We start from the raw sequence: 23,330 nt of genomic DNA on the forward strand, positions 1-23,330 counted from the left end.
GGGGGCAGTCCACTCCCCGAGCCTCCCAAGTGTGGGAACCAGCAGGTAGGACGTGGCAAGCTGCTCCGAGGTCAGCGGGTGCGTCGGAACCAGACGGGGTGGGTTCCTGAGGAGAAGGACAGAACCGGGCTGGAAGCATCCAGGCACAAAGATGTACCACATGGCGCAGCACCGGGAGGGCTGCCCCGGCACAGACGGGGGGGGACAGTCCTGCTCTCCTCTGACCAGGCCACAGTCAGAGCCACAGGCGCCGTTTCAAGATCACCACCAAAGGGACACAGAGACAAATTCAGGGAGGGACCAGGGCAGGACTTTAAGGCGGGTCCTTCTGGAGGCAACGGTGTGAAACAAAAGCAGCAAGTGTAAGACTGTATGTGCATACGGCTGTGTACACACACGTACACACACACACAACACTCATCTGCACAGGTAAGCTGGTGGGAGACTAAAGCTGCTTTTTAATACCAGTTTTCCCTTCCAGCTTCCCACCGAATTTCCTAAAATTTCCATAACAAACCCATCTTCCTGCCATCACTGGTGAGGATATGAGACCAGAACACACGCCATCCAAGGAAGGTATTGGGGCATATTCGTTTCTACCACAATCTGTCGGCCTATAACCGCGGGATTTTAGTCTTTGGGGTTTCTGGAAGCTCCAAACCTGAAATCCTGGCTTCAGCAACGTGGGGTCCCCAGGGGGATCTGAGTGAGGGGCTGTCCCAGCCCATCGCCAGCTGCTGGTGGAGGTGGGCAGTCCTAGGCGTGCCCGGGCCTGCGGACACACCACTCTGCCTCTGCCATCATGAGGTGTCTGTCCTCCCTGCATGTCCCTGTGTCCAAATTTCCCTTCTCAGAGGGGGATCAGCCAGGGGATCAGGGGCCACCCTGGTCCAGTATAACCTCACGTTAACTTGAGTCCATCCGCAAAGACTCTGTTTTCCAACAAGGTCGCCCTCACACGTACGGCGGCCATTAGAACTCCAGCACAGCTTTGTGAAAGGCGTAACCCATGACAAGAGACAGGCAGCCCAAAGACAAGCAAGACACAGCGGCTCTGGCTGCTGTCGTCCGCATCTGGCAGGCACTGCCATCTGGGACAATGACACTTGGTCTATGTGACTCTATGAGGAAGAAGTGGGTCCGAAGTGTGGATGCTCCCAAAAGGCAGATTTGGTTTCACAACAGGAAGAATATTCTCGCAGAGTTGGACTGGTCATCCTGGGTCCTGCAGACCCCACTCCAGGGTCCTGGACCAGCCTGCGGGCCCCTCGTCTCTGATGTGCTCATACTGTGGAGACGGCTGGGCTAAGTGGCTTTCAGGTCCTGGAAGACCCGAGCCGCTGCCGTCAATGCAGAATCCTTGTGACGGGAGCATCGCGGTGCTGGCCCAGCCATGCCCACGCCCTCCAGGGTCATGCCCGCTGTGCCTCAGTCATACCAGGCAGCCCCTGCTTTTTACAACCAGGCAGCCCTGCCCCTCATTTTCCCTCCTTCTGGTCTTTCGAGGAAAGCCAGAGACCGAAGGCTCGGAGCTCCAGGGGTGAAGGCGGCGCTCGGGTTGTGACACAAGGAATCGCAGAAGCTAAACCGCCCGGCAAACCCTGACGCCCCTGATCCCCAGGGGGTTTCACGTGCCCTGACAGGACCTGAGGAAGGTCCCACGTCCCCAGGCCAGAGGCTGAAGGCCCAAAGACTGCAGTCAGAATGTCTGAAAAAACACTCCCCAATTTGTTTAGACCCACCAAAGGCTGCACCAAGAATAACATTTACATAAGAAATAGCAGTAACATTGCAAGTTAAGCTTGTTTATTTAAAAAAAAAAAAAGACAAGATCTTGCTCATGATGAGAAAGTCATTCTTTAAAACTGCCTTTTCTCCCCCAAATGCAAGAGATCCAGGCTCACCTCTCCACGGGGTCCCTGAGCATGACGATCAGCTTGGCGTCTGGCTGGAAGGCGTGGATGAAGTCCTGGGTCAGGAAGGGCGGCTCCCCATCCGTGCTGTTGTCGTAGAAGAAGCTCCAGGCATTGTTGTCCCACATAGTGGAGGCACTGGCCTCCCCTAGGAACAGGGAAGGTGGCAGCTGAGCAGGGCTGGGTTCTGCGCTCCCGCAGGGCAGCCTGCCGTCGGGGCCACACGTGGCTCAGATGCCTTCCCCCTCACCAGCCACAACGGCTGAGCTGGGCCACCGTCGCCGGCACAGGGGGCTNGCTTTCTCCCAGCTCCTCTCCGGGATGTGCCCAAAAAAACCCTCTACCAGGATCTGGCCACCCAATTTCATGATGTTTGACTTTGTGCACAGTGCTGCGGCGTTTTAAGGGCCTGCCAAGAATGTACTAGATGGTTCCCTTCGAAAAGTGCCAGGGATGAAGGAGCAACTTAAGGAAGCTAACTCCCTTCAGGAAATTAGATGCAATCAGCATCGGATTTTGTGTGAAACCCCAACGGTGGTCCGGGGCACACTCTGTCTGAGACCAAATGAGAGGGAGGCTTGGCGGGAAGGCTCGTGGGACCTCGGTCTCAGGTGCTGTGTCCAACGGGCTCGCCCACCCCATCGCCCCACACGCGGCTGGCATTCACTCAGTACTGACTGGGTGGATGGACGGTTGGTCTGGCCCTGATTTCATGACAGTCTGTGTGAACAAAGGAGGAAATGTTAAACACACATAAACCGGGGAGGGGCCAAGATACACACATTTCAACATCTCCCTCTCAGGCACTTGAACTGATTCCCTGACTTTTCTTTTCTTTTTAGGAGAATCTTCAGAGACTTAGAAAGAAAGGCAAGTCGATCAATTACACACAAATTCAATTTCCTGACATTTTACATGGGTATTTGATACATCTCAAAGTCACTTAGTCCAGGAAAATCTGAGCCCAAACACTAGTTTCTTTGATCAGGGATGAGTGCATCACAATAACGCAGGGGGTTGGCAAGGCCCTGTCCTTTCTGTAGAATGTTCAGACGTTCAGGGGAGCATTTCCGTTCTGGCTTTTCCTTTCTTGTTTTCTAAGATCAGACCGTAGAACACGGGAAAGACATGCCCATCAGAAGCCCTTTGAACATTCCACTCACAATGAATATGAGAATATTACAACAAGGAAAGTATCTAAAACTAAACTGGCACAGATTCGGCCAGAACTCATGAATATACTAGTTCTACAATCAGAGAAACATCTGTTCCTCCACCCGTCCGTCCGTCCATCCATCTCCATTCATTTCACATCCATCTATCCAGAAGACATTCATCTAGTGTCTAAAAGGTGCCTGGCAGTGTGCTTGGCATTGGGGATCGAGAAAGGAAACGGGGCAATCCTTCTCTTCTCTTCTCTGACCTTACGATCTAGGAGAAGACCCACAACTCCATCAGCAATCAGATGCCCAGCTGAGCACTTTGTCAGGGCAGATCAGGGGGTCCTGACAGCAGAGGCAGGAGCCTTTCAGTGTGTCTGGGGCCCCACCCCCGAGAACCCCGTCACTGGAATCCCTTGCGACTCTGGTAATTAGCACAGACCACTGAGCAAAGGCTCTCTCTGACCCCTGACCCGTGAGCCGAGATGAAGCAAGACCCTCATGCTCTACTGAAGATCTAACCCGAGACCCTAAAGCAGAGCTGAATCACGTTTCAGGGCTGGGAGGAGCCCGAATGGATCTGGTCCAACGAGCCCATTATACAGATGTGCAGACTGAAGGCCAGGAACACAAAGATTGACTTATCACGTGGCACAGAGCTGGCCAGTGGCACAGGCCGGGCTTCACTGCCAGCTGTCCACCTGCCTCTGCACCACCAGGCAACTCATCAAATTCTGTGCTAGGTACGCATCAGAGCAGCAAAATTTTTCCTTAATTTTCCTTTTTAAATCTGGAAGTAAGTCAAATTAGAAAACCAAACTCAGGCTTTCCTTTTTCATTCATTATCTTAGGCTCTATTTCTTAGCCCTAGGATGTATATTTTTAGCTCCTTCATAGGAACAGATTCTCCCAGAGGCACACGGTGTGGGAGTCACAATCAAATATTAATTAGAGTTGTGATGTGAGGTGTGTAGACCCAAGGCTGCTAGAAAATAGTGAGTAGCCAATTCACACTGGGGGGGGTGGGGGTGGTGTATGATCTCACCCAGCTCTCAGAACTTGATGTGAGTTAAAAAAAAAACAAAAAAAAACAATAAATAAATCAGAGCTTAGGCATGTAAACCTATCTCCTTAGACAGGAGAAAGCAAAAGGCCATATTTCAAATGGTTGACTGCAATTCCTCTGAGCTGCTAAAAAGATTCATCGAATTTGAGAATCAAAATACATTTAGGAAAATTTCAAAAACCAAACAAACCGATTGCTGCCTTAGGTAACCAATTTAAGCAAAATATGTGATTAGATTTCTCTCTTTCAAAAGGTATAAGTGGATATATGTCTTTTTCTAAGCTGAATTCAATACAAAGAGTGGATAGATAGGTTTTTTTATAAACCGTTCTTGTGAATTTAAAAAAAAAATGATTATTAATCAAACCACCTCATTCTGCACGTCTAAAGGCATTACGTGGATAAGGGCTAGGCTTTTTCAACAGCAATTAGCCACCAACAATGTGTTTGAGCTGCATCTATTTCAGGAGAGATTGCTTCAATCTTTCGCCAGGCCCCAGTGGCCCGGGAATTACAAAAGCCACAATACTACATCAATGACTAATTGGTTATCTGCGATCACGATGGCCCATCCAAACTCAGACCAGTATGCCATGAGACCAAGCCTGTGCACTTAATTTAAATAAAAACAATGAAATGTCGACTTCTTTAAGCAACCATTTCTGGTGCAGTCGAGTCTCACAGAACTAATTCTGCTTTACAGAAATGGCACAAGTGACGTAAACATCTTACGGAGGGGTAAGAAACGACGGCCAGGTTGGGAAGGGCACCTTCAACAGAGGCAGCAAGCGTCAGGCAAACGTTCCATGGGCGGAGCAAAAGCTGGACCGATGTCAGGGAAGAAGGGGCCCGGTGGGAATGGGGGCCCAGACCCAGGGCGTGAGTGGCCCTAACGGGAGCTTCCCAGAAGCCTCACCGATGATGATCCCCGTCATCCTGCTCTGTTCCTTTGCAGAGCTGGCCTGCAGTCCTTGATGAATCTGGTGTGCAGCCAGGTCAAAGAGGTCCAGGTAATCTTCCACGGGGTAGCGGTCCCGAAGCCCATCTCTCAGGCGGACAATTCCTACGAGAACCGAGAAGTAGAGTTACTGAGAACTAGGTTGCAAAGCGCTAGATGGTGGCCTCCGAGGGCGTAACAGAGAGGGATCTAAAGGGCCGGGGGCCCACCAGCTGCGGGAGGTGGCTCACAGGGAGGACGTGTGCAAATCGGCTGTCTTCTTTAATCCGTGCACGTTTTGGGGAGTGGGAGGCCACCACCGAGCTACAAGCGGCGGCTTCAAGGACGGTGCACCTGCTCAAGACCTATAAAAGCATCTGCTTGGAGGGCCAGAGGCTTAGGGGCTGGTTACCATGTGCACCAGATGGGCCCTGACGTGTCTGAACAGCAACGGGCATCCAGAAGGCACACATTGTAGCTAACAGAAAAGGGTGTTTTTATCTGAGCTTCTATTTCTGGCCTGTTTGATCCAGCAGCTTGTCTGTCTGCCTAAATGGGGTGGAAAGGATAGTCCCGGGACAAACCCTTGGTTGAACTCACCAGTCATTCCGGCATTGACCGACGCAGCCTAAACGTGCCCCTGGCCTTCAAAGTGGGTGAATGTCACGTGCGAATATATTCACAACCCACTGTCCCAAACCACAACTACCAAGGTTAACGGAAAGCAGAGAGAAAATATCCATGTGCAAAATAGCAAGAGGGTCAAGGAGACCCTGGGGAGCGGATTCCAGAAGCATGTTCTTGTGCTTCCCTCTTCCCTGCCAGGGGGAAGCTGGTTTTCATTAGGGTGAATGGTGAGCTGTGCAGGGAGATCACCCCACGTGAAACCGTGGCTCCCACAGCCGCCGCTGCCAAACCACAAAAGACACATTTACACTTCTGTTCGTTCACTCCGGGAAGAACATCAAAAGGACTAAGTCAATTTGTCAGGAAACAAACAGGACTTGGTCTAAACTTGGGTTCTACTAAGGAAAACTTTAAAGATTCCCTTCTAAGCCACCTGGGTCCTTTGCATGAAACACGTCGAGTCCCACCCCAGCTTTGACATTTGTCAAAGTGACCAAACATCTCCTGGCAGAAGGGAAAAAGCTGAGCGGAAACAGTGACATCAGGGCTGCAGGGTGGCTCGGGCTGGGTGGAGGCGGTGTCCACAGTCACCCCGGTGAGACAGGGGTGCTGTGAACAAGGTCACCCAGAATTATGTGGATGTGATTTTCATTCTGAACTTGGGGCAGATGGACAGAGCAGGTCAGAGAAAGTTAGGCCCAAAGCAGCTCGATGACGTGTTCACAGCTCTGGGAGAAGCCAGCCAGAAACTCAAACCTCCCTCTGCATGGCAGCCTTTGTACAGTGTCCCCTGGGCAGGGGGGGTGGGGGGGGAGGGTCAGGCAGGAAGAGCTGCAGAGCTGGGGGCAGACAGCCCCAGAAATACGTCCACCTGGCTCTTAACCTCTCACCGCTGACAGGTGTACCAAAGCTCTTCAGAACAAGAGCGGCTGCTGATTCTGCACCCTTCCCCTCGCCCTGCATACAGCCGGCACTCAATAAATGCTCCCTCAGTGGCTGGGAGCTGGGTTCCAGCCCCACTGGATGTTTGCGTGGGGCGCCCTGGACTAGCCAACTGTCTGCTCCCTGCATCTCGGGGTGTTTCCTCACCTCCTGCCCAGCCTCCCTGGCAGCGCCTGGCACCACCACCGGAAGTGGGATATGAGCCGGAAACCACTGAAGCGGGAAGGCGGGAGACGGGGACAGGAAGAAGGAAGCGCAGACGCAGGCCCCGCCCCTCGCGGCGGCACCTGGCACTCACCAAAGCGCTTCCGGGTCCACCAGTGGGGCTCCTTGATGGCGGAGAACTTGACTTCCGGGTGCAGCCGGAGGCGGTCGTAGAGGTCGGTGGTGCCGCACTTGGGCTGCCCGATGATGTAGAAGCGCGGCAGGCAGCGGAGGCGGAAGTGCTTCCCGCTGGCGTGGGACAAATGGCCCCAGAAGGCCTTGCGCAGGGCGTCGAAGGTGGAGCGGAAGCGCTTGGAGTAGAGCACGTAGGAGTTGGTCAGGTAGGGGTCGGTGGTGTTCCTACCCGTGAACTCCTCGTACCAACAGGGGCTCTTGCTATTTGGAAGAAATTTATTGGGGATTACTGAAAACATCTGCAACGAAAGAGAAAAAAAGGGAGAGACACACCGAGGGGGGGGAAATTAGCAAGAACGCCTTCTAGCCACGATGCGATCCTGCCCCAATCCTCACGACAGTGTTTGCGTCTGAACTCTTAAATGATAATGGCTAAGCAATAAAATAACGCAAAACTTGGTAAATAGCCAAGGCCGTGTTTTTCCTTAGACCAAAATAAAACTAAAATTTGGAGAGAATGAAGATAAAAGCTTATTCAAAATCCGTTCTACCATGATTTATCTTTCTTTCTCGCACACGCGCGCACAGCAATCTAATTAAATTTCACAGTTGGACTCTTTTTACTAGTTGTGTATTTAAATGACCATTACAGACAAAAATACTAATTAGGACACAATAGAAACAGGATGCTGGTGATCTACAAAAGCAACTTGAACCACCATGGCTGCGGTTCAAGTCCTGCAATTAAATTATGAGAAGTGGTGGCTCTTCCTGTATTTCTAGCTTCGCCATTCAGTACTTTGAATTTCCTCCTTGGCATAAACATCGTGAACAGACAGCCCTCTCCCAGCGCACTCTGATCTGTGAGGCTGTCAAATTATCCTTGTTACACATGAGACATTTTTTCCATCATTTTTCTTCCCGGGTTCCCAGAGATGGCCACAGAAGAGGAAGCATCTATTTTTAAAAATCAATCAGTCAGTGGAGATTAGCACAAGGCTACTCACATGCAATTCCTGCTTCTTGAGATCTTCTATGTCGGGGAGCTGCCTGGTGGTGAACTCTATCCTGGCCGTGATGCTGTTGATAATTAATTTAATGCTTGGGTAGTCTTTCACGTATGAAATATTATTTACAGGGGGCTGGTGATGATGCTCTTTTGTGTCACTTGGGCTTTCACCATCCATCAAGCTGGGATTGCTGGGGAAGGCTCCATAATGGAAAGGCGAGGAGATGAGAAGCTCTTGGTGAGCCCCAGAAAGGATGTAAGAGGCCATCACCAAGGTCATGATCATCACTCCGAAAACGAGGCTACATCGCTTCCCCTTCTTGAAGCGCAGAAACCTGCCCCAGCTCTCATTCCCCTCAGCCCTCACCTCGAGAACAGCAAGCAAGTTCATCTGCTTACCGTCCACACGAAGCACAATTTTATTCTCTCCTTTGCACGCAGGGCACTCCGGGTGACCGTCAAGGGGGCCTCCTCCGCAGCCAACCTGCTGTTTGTGCTCGTTGTGGGACAAAAACTGTATGCAGCAATTGATGCAGTGCCTCATGGTAATGCCCTTGGACTTCTGGCCCACAGAGCCATGGGAGAGCCCCCGCGGAGCCCAGATGCGTGCAAGTGGTGCTGGAAAACTTTCAAGGATGTCTTTTGATTACGTAAGATGGTTTTAAGGCACAAGCAATGGAAACAAATATAAAAACGAGCAGGCACCAAAGCGCTAGACAATGAGGAAGTGCCTTCTTTGGTTCAACTCTGAAAGACAACAAAAAGAAGTGATCTCCAATTGTCATGTTCTGTAACAGCCACTGAAGCCTTAGAAAAAGCCACAAGTTTGGGAACAATGCTGCCTGTCCTTCAGGTTTTTCCCATGGCACACGATGAAGTGGAAGAATTCTTGCAGGAGAACACAGAAACATCCAAGAGATTAGAAGGGATCATGGTCTCAGTGAGGGACAGGTTGGCATTCCATCCTCGGGGACATGCATGAAGACTTCTTCTACATCTCGTGTTCCTTTAAAATGTTTCCTCTTTGGGGGAATCCAAGTCTTTAAAAGGTCAGACTACCTAAACAACAGAGAAAAGAGATTTGAGTACATTGTGTGAGGATCGCAATAACCCTGAGACCACCTTCCAAGGAGAGAAGTTCTTTTCCCACTCCTGTGTTTCAGCCAGTCTGCTCGGTCACAAGCAAGGGACAAAAAAATCATGCAGGATAAAAGGAGACGTTTCAGGTCCTTAGGGTTTGGCTTTGGAGTTCAAGCTCACCACCAAATGTGACTCCAGCACTGGCACCACATCAGACACATCATATTTTGCACAGCTCATATACCCTCTAGTGTCCCAGACATGCCACAGCCAAGTACCGGATCCTAGAATCTCAGGAGTTCATAGTCATGCTCAGAGGCATGCACAGTCAGTGACTGTTTGGAAGTATCAGTGCTTTAAAACCAACAAAATACCCAAGAAGCAGCCTGGTTAGGAGAGGAGTGTGCGGAGATCATGTGGTTTTTTTCTCTCCTGATAGCACCGAGCGCCTCTTACCGAGATCTAACCTTTATTATCAGTTTGGGAGGCAAAAGTTAATGACAATTTGGAAACACTGAAATGATTCTCTCCTTCAGTAGAGTGTATCATATAAAAAACCATTTGACTTTAAGTTATTAAGCAATTAAATCCAACGTGCAGTATTCTCCCGAGGAACATAACACTCAGACCCTGAAATCATTTTTCACTTTCATCATCCGGGGGAAAACATGATTCTTAAAAATCCATTAACAGAATTCTGTGGTTATAAAATAGATTGTTGCCCGAATGACACTTCTTTGTAGATGCTGTAAAAAGAGCAAAGGAGGAGGCTTAGTTTCCAATAATGGTAGACCACCACTAACTACCTGTGTGGCCTCAAGTAAGCCACAGAACCTCTCTGAGCTTGGCCTTCCCTAGTAAAATTGGGGTAAGAGTATCTCCCTTATAAGACTGTTGTTGCAAGTACTAAGTTAGTTAATGCACACAAAGAGTTTGCGTAATGCCTACACATAGTTGGCCTCCCTGGAAGGTAGGCAACATTAATAACTGCCATCGATGACCATTACTATTAGGACTTTTAATTGTCAGTGAATGCCAAGAACACTTGAAGTGGAATCAAAGATGGGAAATCCTATCATATTAATTTTCCTTAGCTCTTGAGAATTACCCCAAGGGCAGTGGACTCACCTCTGACTTGGCACAGCACGCGTGCATGTGGGCACGCACACACACACACACACACACACACACACTCACAGCCCTCAAACAATCCTACCTTTCAAGGTGGGATTGACTAACCCTCCATTAAAACTTCCTTGTATTGGCTGGAAGGCTGAACAATGAGAACTCACAGGCAGAACCCTTCCCTTCCCTTGAAACAAAAGGCCCATGCTATATCAAAGTACGTTGACCAAGAAATAGCCAAGCAACTTTTCCTAAAATGTCTTCCACTCAATGTTCTGCACATTGTTGGTACATGTTCTGTGCTTACATTACTCAGAGAAAAGGTAAAGTGGATAAAAATCAGACTTCCTTACTACAGGACTTTCTGAAGCCTTTAATACTCTATGAAGCCCTACAAGAGCCTATCCACAGGAGAGGGATATAACACACAAAATTTCCAACACAAAATTGGCCATGGAATTCCCACTAATGTCGCAAGGAACCAGCTTGAGAAATGCTAGTTAGTAAAGGCTGAGATCGGGGTCAGGGCAGTTCTGGGAAGAGCAGAGGAGTGGGGGGAGGAGGGAGGGTGGAAGCAAACTGCTCTGCTCCCCTCATCCCTGAGAGCAGTTGGAGGGACGTGACAGGAGCCTCCAGGCTCAAATCTCTGCCTCCCACTTGCTTAACCACCCTTGACCCATCACTTGGTACAAACAATTCTTCCAAACCAAAGAAACAAAAGGGCAAGATCCCCTACTTAGAAATCCCATCACTAAGCCAAGAAAACATTTTTTTACACGTTGAAGACAAGGACAAGCGGGGTTAAGAGAAGGCTCCCACCAGGATCCCAGCGGGGAGTGTGTTCGCACCCTTCTGTGTCTCTGGCTGCAGAAAGTCTAATTAGGATTTTCTTTAAAAAAACATGGCCTTTGAAGCTCTAAGACAAGAATGTACAAAATCTGGACCCAACAGAATGGGCAAATATGTTCTTAAACACAAAGGTTTCTTTTTTTTTTTTTAATATTTTATTTATTTCTAGGAGAGAGAGAGAGAGCGTGAGCAGGGGAGGGTCAGAGAGAGAGGGAGTCACAGACTGAAAGAGACTCCAGGCTCTGAGCTGGCAGTCAGCACAGAGCCCGACGCGGGGCTCGAACCCACGAACCGTGAGATCATGACCTAAGCGAAAGTCGGACGCTTAACCGACTAAGCCACCCAGGCGCCCCAACAAAGGTTTCTTATTACAAGCAAAGTAAGTAAACAGATCCGGGTAGTTGGGGAAGCTGACGGTCTCAACAGGGATGCTCTGGGACACGGTGAGCCCAAGCATGTGTACCCCGGGGTAGGCTGCCCCCTCCGGCCAGACCGTTCCTCCGGTCTTGCACCTTAAACATGAAACAGGGAGCAGAGAACTAGAGCGACAACTCATTCACCTGTTTGTTCTTTTGTTCCCTGGACCCCTTCTGAAGGGTAACTGTGTACCAGGCATTGCCAAAGATGCCACCGAAGTGTGGAGACCTAAAGCCAATACAAGATGGCAGCGGGGGTGGGGGGGGTGGCGACAGAATAAAAAATACACATGTGGTCTTTGACGGCCCCAGGTCCTGGCATACAGCTTCTAAAACCCCTGGGATTTCCGAAGAGGCGACTGAAGCACCTTTTACCCTTCAGCCACACCTGAGCTTATGCTAATGAGGTGACTTTGGTGGAGCCCCGGAGTGCTTCAGGATGGGACTGGTCACCGGAAAGCCTGAGCCTTGATTAGCCAGTTGGGAGGTTGGAACTTCTCGACCTCCAGGGAGGAGACGGAGTTAATTATCAATGGCCAGTGATTTATTAATCACGCCTATGAAATGCAACCTCCATAAAAGCCCCGAAATGTCAGGATTCAGGGAGCTTTCTAGTTGGTGGAGATGCTGGGAGGGTGGCCCGTCCAGAGAGGAAGGCAGGGAGGCTCCACGCCCCTCCCCGCACACCTTGGCCCCTGCATGTGTTCCATGTGGCTATAACAAACTGGTAATCATAAGTAAGGTGCTTTCCTGAATTCTCTGCATTGTTCTAGTCACTTATCAGAACTAAGGAGGGCCCTGTGGGAACCTCTGAATTTGTAGCCAGGCCAAACAGAAGTTGGGTAGCCTAGGGACCCAGTACTTGCAACTGGCATCTGAAGTGGGGGCAGTCTTGGGGGATGGAGCCCTTAACTTGTGGGGTCCCTGTGAGCTCCAGTGAGTTCTTACTGGAACTGAATTGAATTCAAGGGCACCCAGCTAGGGCCTGGGGAGTTGGAATTGTTAGCAAGGGGGAAGGATCAGAAGACCCTCTTTGAGAAAAAACACAAAGCTACCTTACGTTTACAAGTTTTACCAAAACATATGGCTAGCAGGTAGTACGCAAAACACCCCTTGATGATGTTGATTAAAAACAAGCCACATGACTATATACCATACATGGCTGGGGCCTTTGGATGTGCAGGGCCGGCAGCTTTGAGGCTTGCAGACCAAGCCTTGTGCAGACAGGAGTGGTACAGACGTGACACCAACAAGGAGACCCCTCCCCACCTGGAGGTTATATCCCACCAGGAGTTAGAGGCTACTGGGTAGCAGACAAGACATGTGACAAACCACAGCGATAAGAGCTCTGAAGAAAATACAAAAGGAGAATTCAATGACACCATTAGAACAGGTGTTCACAGTGCAGCACGAGGGCCACATCATTCTTTGTCGTCAGGGGCTTTCCTGTGCGCGGACCTCTACCCCCTGGGTCAGACTTGCAGCCTGATCATAAAGGGGTCCAGCAGCAGCTGGACCAGGGAAGACCAGTCGGGAGGGGTCACCTGAATCCCGAGAAGGAAGCCAGCCACGGGGGATCGGGAGACGAAAAGACCCTGTGAAGGTGAGAAGCTGGGGGTCAAAGCCCAGGGGGACAACGAGGAGGGTAGACCCCTGGGCTCTGGGGCAGGTGACGGGTAGAAGCCAGATGGGAGAGGAGGCGGGAGCCAGACTCCCATAGGACCTAAAAGGCAGGAGTCAGGGCTGAGACTCATCCAAATGCAGAAAAAAGGATGCACACTATGTATTCCTTCCAAAGGATCTTTACAATATGTATAACTATTAACTAACATAACTCAGTGAAGAAAAATCGAATCACTGACACCGTGTTGAAAGGAAAATGGATTGCTATTGTGTTCCCGAATTGGCCCTTTCCGCACGCCACCGATTATCCTGAGAACCGTCGTGCAGAAACCTAACACTCGGGTTGTTCTTTCTTAAAAAATAAGCAATGTGTTTCCCTTGCACTTGAGCTGTCTGGAATGTCCACGTTTTGGTGCCAGTCGCCTCAGGTTAATCAGGACCCTTGGCGCTCCATGCAGGTACTAAACCAAAGCACCCCGGTATGCATTTCAGGGAGACTGCTTCCCAGCCTGGGCTCACTGCTGTGCCCTGTGGATGCAGACTGTAACTGTGGGAACCAGCACCATGAGACATCAGATAACTGGTCCCAAAATAGAAAGTGTTCAATTACCCAGCTCTGGCTAGGATGCCCCCTATTAACCCATGTACCCCAAGCATCATTAGCAAGCCATTTATAACAAAATTGTAATTGAGAGACCCAGAAACACCACTTTAGAGTAAGTAATTGAATGCCCCCTCAGTGTAAGATCAATAAAGGGCATCCAATTTCACCCTAGGAAAAACTTATTAAATTATGGTGGCTATGAGCTGATATAGCAGAAGAAAGATGTACAAAACTTCAAAAGAAATCTGGATGGAGTTAAATAAATAGCTTCATTTAGGTAGAACATTTACATCTGCCCTCTGGGAGAAGAGAGGGAAAAAAAATAGCTAACTACATTATTTTCTTTGACTGTTTTAAGGAAAAAAGATTTGATGGGTCTTAAGTAACCTTTGCTAAAAACACAAGGCGTTCTTGTGACTTGCATGTCCTACTGCTGACATTTCTCTTCGGGCTACGTATATGGAAATACGTTTCTTCAAGGAATATTCATCAACAAGTGCAAGAGGGAACATTTTTCATGTTTAGCTCAAAAATATCATAAGATCGTCTCTGAGACGGAGAAGCAGCAAGTCTGGAGAGTCCTGTACAAACGACAGATTCCCGGGTCCATCCTTATACCCGGAGCGTCACGCTTTTGATCACATGCAGTCAAATCAACAGAAGAAAGCTAGGACCCTCGATTATCACTCACTGTCTACGGCATACTGGACGGAAGACAGCAGTCCTACGGGCCAGGATGCCAACGCTTTAGGCAAGTCACTTAACTGATGTGGGGCTCTGTATTCTCCAAAGAAATCCCTGACGGTAACAGATCACTTACCGCACTGGGGCCTGAATACCTGGCTTTGACATTGAGCAAGTCTCGATACTCGTCCCTTCCTGTGTCCCTGGGTGTAAACTGGAAGTACACACTGGACCTATCCCGTAGCACTGATCAAGTGATCAATTCATACAAAGTGTTTAGGAGACTGACCCATGATAACTGCTAAATAACTGTTAGCTATTTCTATATAGACACAGTCCCAGCCCAGGAGAAGTATTCAGTAAGTAGCAGTGGATTATTATTTACCGTCGATTATACTCTTGGTTCAAGTTTATTACCCTGCCTCATCTTCTACTCTTCGTCACATGAGTGACCTTGCAGCCCCTTCGACTAGTGGAGTGGAATGCATTTCTCCACCGTTTGGCCTCACTTTGAGACTTGCTCTGGCCAACACCAGCAGCAGAAGTGACCAGGTGCCAGTCCCAAGCCCAGGCCTTAAGACGCGTCATGTGTACCCACCTGCCCCCTACACCTTTGCCGTCACCACAGGAAGAGTGTGGCGGCTGGGCAGCGTCTGGGGCGTATAAAAGCTAACTGATATACTCATCCACAGGTTATGAACACTAGGTGTTCCTAAGTGAAGCCGGTATAACTGTACATTTATAAGTTCCAAAAAAGTGTGTTTATAGGAGTAAAGTGAATCACGAGTGACTCAGTCCAAAGCAATTCATCCAAAGACCTAATGAATCAACTGAATCAATGCCTTTGCCTAATGGAACCCCTTGGCTGACACCAGCGGCAGATGTGCCAAAACAGTGCCGGCCACGCAGATGGCAGCCCTGCCCAAACAAGACGAGACTGCCCAAATGTCACACGCCAGGTTACTTTCTGGCAAAATGTGTGTTTGTGACAGCTGCAGCTGTCGTGCTTTGTTAGCTGGACAACTGACTCCATTCTCCCCACTTTTTGTAAAGATGCCTTCTCCCTGCCTCTCTCTGGGACCGCTGTCATTTCTTCCGTGCTTCCTTGAGCAAACCCTTCCTAGAGCCTGGTCTTTATGATGTCCTTGCCAGAGCTGACCTTTCCTGATGACTGGAACACCTCCTCCGTGCTCTGTCTACAAGAGGGGTTTCAAACTATGGGGCCTGCAGGGTCTTCCTGGCGGGCCCAAGATTGGTGTCCTATAAAACACAGGCAGTTTTTAAAAGTTATTAAAGGGGCACCTGGGTGGCTCAGTCGGTTAAGCATCCGACTTCGGCTCAGGTCATGATCTCAAGGTTTGTGGGTTCGAACCCTGCATCAGGCTCTGTGCTGACAGCTCAGATCCTGGAGCCTGTTTCAGATTCTGTGTCTCCCTCTCTCTCTGGCCTTCCCCTGCTCACACTCTGTCTCTGTCTCTCTCAGAAATAAAACATTTAAAAATAAATAAAAGTTATTTTAAAAATCTTGTTGTTAATATTCATTTATTTTTGACAGAGAGGGAGAGCGTGAGCAGGGGAGGGTCAGAGAGAGAGGGAGACAGAGAATCTGAAGCAGGCTCCAGGCTCTGAGCTGTCAGCACGGAGCCCAACACAGGGCTTGAATTCATGAACCATGAGATCATAACCTTAGCCGAAGTTGGACATTTAAGTGACTGAGCCACCCAGGTGCCCCTAAAAGTTATTTTTAAAGTATATTTGACTGTGGGGGCATCTGGGTGGCACAGTCAGTTAAGCATCAACTTTTGATTTAGGCTCAGGTCATGTTCTCACAGTTTGTGGGATCGAGCCCCACATCTGGCTCTGTGCTGACAGTATGGAGCCTGCTTGGGATTCTCTCTCCCTCTCTCTCTCTTTGCCCCTGCCCCATTCATGCACTCACTCATACTCCCTTTCTCAAAATAAACATTTTTAAAAAGTTAAAGTACACCTGACTGCATGTTAGGTTTTCATCACCACTGTATGTGTTAATAATGACTACTTCACATGCCTTCCAGTACAGAAAATATATTCTAAACTAGTCTTTCATTCCATACAATACATCCGTGAGAAATAGGCATTTCCACTGTGATCAGATCTCCCTGAGAGGCAGCCAACTCCTCCCTTGCATCTGGCCTAGGGGCCCAGTGATTTGCAACTCGCTAAAAAGTCTGGATGTAGCAAAGCATGTTTTCTGGGCAGTCCAAACAAAGGGTTTCAGGACTTGGAATCAGGCAGGCCTGCATTTCATTCCCACTCAACTCCTTGCCAGCTTTATGATCTCAGGCAACTGACTTAACCATTCTGTGACTTTACTTCCTCATCTGTAAAATGGGAGTAAAACCATCTGTGTTGCCTAGCACGGATGTGAAGAGGAAATGAGACAGTATTTATAAAATGCTTATTCTGGCATCTGGCACACTGCAAACCTCAATATACAGCAGGTGTTCTCTCCTGATTGGAGAAGCCCTCTGGCCCTCACTCCAGGCCTGCTTGTGTACGTAATTCTAGGCGCAGGTGTCCAATTTTCTCGTCTGCAACTAATCTGAAGCGATGAATCACAAGAGACAGGTGACAGCGAGAAGCAGCACAGAGACGTCAGCCAAGTTTTATAGGAGAAACGAGATGTTGGAGAGCAAGGCCGACTGGGATCATCCGGGTGCCCCAGGAACCAGGGTGGGGAACCCTGCAGACTCTGAAACAGCTGTGGATGCAACCCGGGAAAAGCTTGCCCCTTCAGAACGATTATCCGTCCATAACTTGCTTCCGTGCTTGACAGAGAGGGTCTATTTTCCCAAAATGGGCCTGGTCCTGAAGTTCTAGAGGTCTGGGCTAAGCAAACCACTTCTTTACAGAGGGAGGTAAGAGGCGGCAGGAAGGAACTCGTGGGGGATTCCCGGAGATTTCCACTGTCATGTGCTTCATGCTATGACAAATCTGGAACGCCTCAAAAATGACGGTGGGCAGTCAGAGCCCAGATCAATACCTGGGCAGGGCCCACAGGTCACAGACAAGGAAACTGAGGCCCAATGTGCTTCTGTACTTCCCGAAGGATGCGCAGCTCATAACAGGGACCCGGTGTCCTGACCCCACTCTTCCCCCGCTCCTTATCAGCGGGGAGCCCATCCTAGCCTGCAGCCCAACACCCTGGCTGGCCCCAGACAGTCCGGCCGTTCCTCCCAGCACCTTCCCATCCCTTCAGGAATCCACCCCCCCACACACACACAAAGAACAGATTTGCACAGAGACAGGCCTGAGAAGCATGTGGGAGGCAGACGTCGGGGGTAAGGCAGGTACCTCAGGCAGGTGTCTGGGGCACCGAGTCTTAAACTGTCAATTCAGACTCTATTCATCACGCAGGAGCGTCTCCTCCGGCTGCAAAGTATGACGGGCGACAGGGACAGCACCAGAATAGCGACGAGGTGTGCAGAGGCTGGCCTGGCACCAAGTGTAGGGCAGGGGACAGAGGTGAGGGCCGGTCCACTAACAGAATGCGAAGCTAAGACAGCAGAGAGAAAGGGGAAGGGCCACCCTGTGCGGGAGGCTGAGGAAGCCCCAGCCTGTGCCCCTCCTTTGTTCTTGCACATCAAAGGGAAAAGCCTGAACCGGGTATGGGGGGGGGGCTTATCTCCATGTGCTTTGAAACTTTATAGCCACAAAGGTAGCACCTTCCAGACAAGGCAGCAAGACTTNGGCTGGTAACCCCGGGCAAGTCACTGCATCTCTGGGCCTGTTTCCATGTATGTAACGCCCAGAGCTGGCACTACCTTTCAGCCCGAATACTCCTGGGTGAATGATCTGAAGCGAATGTCTCCCTAACACAAACCCGCTGTCATCATCTGTTCCGTCTTCTAAGGCTGCGAAGAAGCCAGTGATTTCGCAGGAAGCACTGAGAAGCCGGTTCATACTTGCTTTATACTAGGAGAGGAAAGCTGGAGAATTAGCCCAAAAGGCACAAAAGCATTTTTCACTTGGCCCACACCCCTTAAATTTTTTTTTTACTGTTTATTTTTGAGGAAGAGAGAGAGAGGGAGGGAGAGAGCAGGGAAGGGGCAGAGAGAGAGAGACACACACACACACAGAATCCAAAGCAGGCTCCAGGCTCTGAGATGCCAGCACAGAGCCAGACGCGGGGCTCAAACTCACAAACCGAGAGATCATGACCAGAGCCAAAGTCAGACGCTTAACTGACTGAGCCACCCAGGCACCCCTCCTTTGCCCACACTCTTCAGTACATGTTTATCAAGCACCCACTGCATTTGTTGAAGCTAGAGATACGAAAAACACACAGCCAAGGCCCTCTGGATCATTCCATCTAACTCTGGAACAAAGTCTCCAAAGGTTCCAGAAAAACGGTGACACTCAAGAGTTATACATCCCATGTCAAGGACAGCCCGAAAGCCCCCGGCCCAGGAAATCTGCAGACCCTGGGAAGAGCCAGCACTGACTGGTCCACGACAGAGACACTAACCAGCAGAATCTGCGGGCTGAAGGTGGGGGATCCAATGAGATCCTTGTCAGACTCTCTGAGACAGTGGCACTCTGACAGGGTGCTGCGTCCCAGCTCCCTCGTGCAACTGCCTGATCGTTGCATGAAACACGGTCAGGCACCCGTCTCTCTGCCATGCACAAAACGATCACATTGTCCCAGCAGAGGGGAAGGGTAGACAGGAGGCTTCAATACATTCACGCTGCAGCTGTCACACGCTGATTTCAATGCGCACAAGACGCTTTGTGACAAGGCCGACAATTTTCTTTTTCTGAAGCCAATTGAGGGAAAAAAAAAAACGACCTCTGATTGCTCATTTTATTATTGCCAGAGGTGACGCGAATGCATACTAGATTCAGGTACTAGACTCTCCACTCGAGCGTACAGATCTACTGACGGGGGCTTTCTATTAAGGTAAAACGTTCTGGACACAAGCTTTCAAGATTTGCTGTGAAACCTGCCCACCTAACGACTCTTGGCAGGAAAACAACGACAGCCATGTAGGATACGGCATTTCAGGAAGGCAACGTTCGGTCCGTTTCAAGACATTAAAAATTAAATATCCTTTGTGCAGACTGGGATATATACCTCAAACAGGGTTTCCCATGATGCCAGAGGACGAGCGTACCATGTAAGGTCGCTTCTTGATGGGGACTTTCCGAGGTCAGCACTGCGTCTCCCACATTACGCGTGGGAGACAGAGGCACAGCTGGTGAAACCACANCGCAGGCCTGTGGGGCTGCAGAGCCCGTGACCTCCCTCCCGCACCGCACCATCATGTCAGACGGCAGCTCTGCGAGACACCTGCGCAGAAATCGGGGTTCCGGGGGCAGAACGACGGCCATCGCTCAGCGCGCCGGCCACCCTGTCTCCCAGGCAAGGAGGTGCAGCCGAGGCTAGAGCTGGCGGATTCTCCCTGGAAGCTCTATGAGGCTCAGCCCCAAATTCAAATCCACGCAGGCAGGAGACTTCCCACTGAACCTTCGGCATCTACTGCCCCTGACACGGGGTGGGTAGCCACTAAACCATTTTGTTTTTAAATTAATGAGGCGCCAACTCCCAGCCGATATCCAGAACAGGGCTTTGGCCACTTAGTGACGACAGCAATAAAAGTGACACGCGCTAAATTTATTTCGGGCTTCCTTGTGCCCAGACCCCAGGCTGGGTCTCCCATGGAGTATCCCATTCATATGTCATGATACTCTACCAGGAAAGCGCAATTGGCATTTCTACTTTGCAGAGGGGGACGTTGAAGCCCAGAGACTCTGATGCTATACCCCTCCTCTTCCATATGGCTTAGAGCAGAGAGAGAACAGACCGGAGGATGGGCAAGCCTGGGTGGGGCATAGCAGGTGCCGTGTGACTGGAGGCAAACCCGGCACCACTCAGACCCTCATCCTCTTCTTCCCTAAGCAGACACATCCCATGCTCCGGTGATCTCAGGGACCCATTTATGTGATACACTCCATTATGATTCTTCTTGCATGCTTTCAAGGGTTCCCAGCACCTGCAACAACACAAACCTTAACTACCAGGAAGAAGGGACACATTGTTGGATAAGGGATCACTGTGGTCCTTGTGCAGCCAGACCACAAAGATGAGAGGCACATCCCAGTTGCCTTTCAACAACGTTCCCTTCACACAAATAAGAAAATGAATAAAAAGCAGAGGCAGCTCCGAGCATGATGCATAGAGACGACATCTCGGGGCCAAGAGACGCAGGGTGGCTCTGCCCCCCACCCCCGCCCTCGAGTCCCCAGAAGCCTCCTGCCTGCTTGGACGGGAATTCAGGAAGAACGCAGGGTCGCCGAGGAGCAGAGGAAGCCCAACCCAGATGCCCTTCAGTTCAGGCGAAGAAGAGAGGTCCTGCATAGACACACAGCTCACATGTTCAAAACCGACTGCGAATAATGATTTTGCAGATGTACAACGGCACCCTTCAATGAATAAATTAAAGGCGCCACAATTGAATGGGGAGCAGCTGGTACTCCCCACCAGATGGCTTTGCTGATCGGAATAGTTTTAAACATTGTTTTATTTCCAAAGATAAGCAAAATAAGAATCTGGTTAACCCTTGAATAAAAAGAACCTCCAGAAACACTTCTCTGGAATGTATTTCATTTTGATGGAAAGCATGAACGATCAGACTGAATACCAATGTCCTGGGGCAGGGGGGAGGGGAATTTAGCACAAGGTGAACGGAGATTTCTCCAGGGCGCTGTCTGCAGTCACTGAGCACACTGTCAGCCTGGTCCTTACTAGCTGTGGCCAGAGGCAAGGACAGTGACACTCCAGCACCATCCCGGCTTGGAGGCATAGACCCCACACGTGGATGGGCAAGTGCACCAGCCCCCCGAGGGCGTCGGGGAGGTGTGCTGGGGGCTGCGGAGAGCTCCCAGACCGTTTGAAGCTTCCAGGGTCAAAATCTTTAAAGAAACATTTCACACATTAAAAGCATTGTTTTTAAGTCAAATTAAGCTCAGATGTGTCACTAAGTGATACAAAACCCGCACAGGGCTGCAGCCTACCTTGCCGGCTGCGCGCTGCTGGGGGCCAGCTGGGGGCACCCCAGTGAGAACTGTCTTCTACCTGCAGGGTGCCCTGGAGGACAGTTTGAGAAGCAGTGATGTAGGGCAGGGGGGAGGGGAACCAACAGGAACGAGCACCCGCTCCTGTGGACGCCCCTCGAGGATGAGGCAGTACCGAGGGTACACGTGATTGCTCCATTTTGCAGGTAAAATAAATGGAGGAGCTGGGCGGTGAAGTCACTTGTCCTGAATGACACACACGTAAGACGCAGAGCTGGATTTAAACCCAGGCTGAAGCCCAAACCCCCGTCAGTGCAGGGAGGACAGGGACCCGCACACGCACGTTGCAACAGGCTAGCTGCGGGGGCGGGGGGGCGGTTGCTCCCCACTTACACGGCTCCACCTGACTTCCGGTTTCCCTTACGTAGAGCAAGCATCCCTTCTGCAGCCACAGCGACAAGAAAGATGAAGTCAGAACAACAAATGTGCAGTCAAACAGGGTGGCGAATGGAAAACGGACCGGGCCAAGGCCCCCAGGACAGAAGTTCCCATCTCTGAGCCTCGGTGTCCCCTCCTCTGGGAAATGAATGCGCTCTTGGCCCCGTCCCCAACGCAGGTGGCATGGGGTGAGGGCGATGGGGCCGCAGGACCCCTCGAGGCAGGGTCTGGTGGCCCTAAAGGGCTTGGTGCAAAGTACAACCTGGAAGTTACATGGAAACCCCACTTTCTCTCCTCAGTTCTCGAGTTATCTCTGCGTTCATAGCATCTTCCCACAGGACACTCCAGGATGCGGCATTTTCATTAAAAAAAATCCACTTCCCCTTTCACTAAGAATAACGTGCCTGGGAATGAGCCCTACCCTCTCCCCACCGCCAAGGAAACCCCGGGGCGGGCATGCTCGCTTATAAACCTGCACCGTCCAAAGAGCACCGACAGGCCCTGAGCACCAGGGATGGGCGGACCCCAGAGGACCAAGTCTCGTGCTATTAACTGATGCCAAACGAGGCTTTGACAATGATGACCCAGGATCAAGCATCACATGGGTACTCACGCGTGGCCACGAGCGCATCACCCTCGCAGAAAGAGAAACGTGGCGGCAGAAGAAAAAAGATGAAAACCCAAACCACCAAGTGTGCAGACGTACACACATGCCCCGTCTGGTCGCCGTGTGCCCCTGGGCGACAAACTGCTTCATGCTTCTGTGCCTCAATCTGCTCATCTATAGAATGGAGACAATGACACGTCATCGCTGTAGGTATCGAGCGGGGATAACCCACGCGAGACGCTCGTGTGGTGGCTGCTGACACGAGGGGCTCAGCAAGCACCATCCCCGTTTCTCTTCTTGGTCTCCCTCCTACCTCTGCCGACAGGATCTCAGCCAGCGGGAGGGATGCGGGCCTGGTGTACGAAGACTCAGCCAAGTCTGGCTGCGAGGCGGGAAGGGGGGAAGTTGCAAAGGCTTCATATGGGCAATGTCTGGAAGGGACCAAAATAGGCCTGTGGAGGAGCCGCCCCGCCTCCCCGCAGTGACACAGTGATGAAGACACCACTGCCACCAGAGGGCCCGGAGCCCAGCGCCATCTCTCAGATGGAAGGAGAGGCCCACGGAAGAAACCGAGTTACGAAACGGTGCTTTCACACCCTCCTTCAGACCTTAGAACACAGACCCAGCTTCTGATAACCTCCCTCAACTCTGGCATTCGGAGTCACAACTCTGGAAAATAAATAGGTCAGGCAAGTATTATTTATAGACGAGTATTACCCCAGACGCTGAACCTGGAGATGCTCAGGCTAGGGAAGAGGCATTCTTTTCTCCATTAAGCGGAGACATTCTCAAAGTGTTCGGTGGCACATATTTTTAAAACAAAAACAAAAGAAACAAACAAAAAAAGCTTGACGAGTT

The 23,330-nt window shown here is 50.4% G+C and overlaps 1 protein-coding gene across 1 annotated transcript in view; it reads right to left on the reverse strand.

Annotated features, from left to right (window-relative positions):
* The window catches only part of CHST15 (carbohydrate sulfotransferase 15), a 46,881-nt gene extending 24,033 nt beyond the window's left edge, over nucleotides 1-22,848 (reverse strand). Inside the window, exons 1-6 of the mRNA XM_077762938.1 lie at nucleotides 22,786-22,848; nucleotides 22,479-22,646; nucleotides 7,992-9,052; nucleotides 6,944-7,283; nucleotides 5,056-5,202; nucleotides 1,905-2,061 (exon numbers count right to left, since the gene is read on the reverse strand). Coding sequence (XP_077619064.1) covers nucleotides 1,905-2,061; nucleotides 5,056-5,202; nucleotides 6,944-7,283; nucleotides 7,992-8,537 — 1,190 coding nt within the window. The 5' untranslated portion in view covers nucleotides 8,538-9,052; nucleotides 22,479-22,646; nucleotides 22,786-22,848. The remainder of the gene's footprint in view (nucleotides 1-1,904; nucleotides 2,062-5,055; nucleotides 5,203-6,943; nucleotides 7,284-7,991; nucleotides 9,053-22,478; nucleotides 22,647-22,785) is intronic.
* Between the last annotated feature and the right edge of the window lie 482 nt (nucleotides 22,849-23,330).

Source organism: Crocuta crocuta, unplaced genomic scaffold (genome assembly GCF_008692635.1).
Source record: "Crocuta crocuta isolate KB4526 unplaced genomic scaffold, BGI_CrCroc_1.0 scaffold466, whole genome shotgun sequence".
NCBI lineage: Eukaryota > Metazoa > Chordata > Mammalia > Carnivora > Hyaenidae > Crocuta > Crocuta crocuta.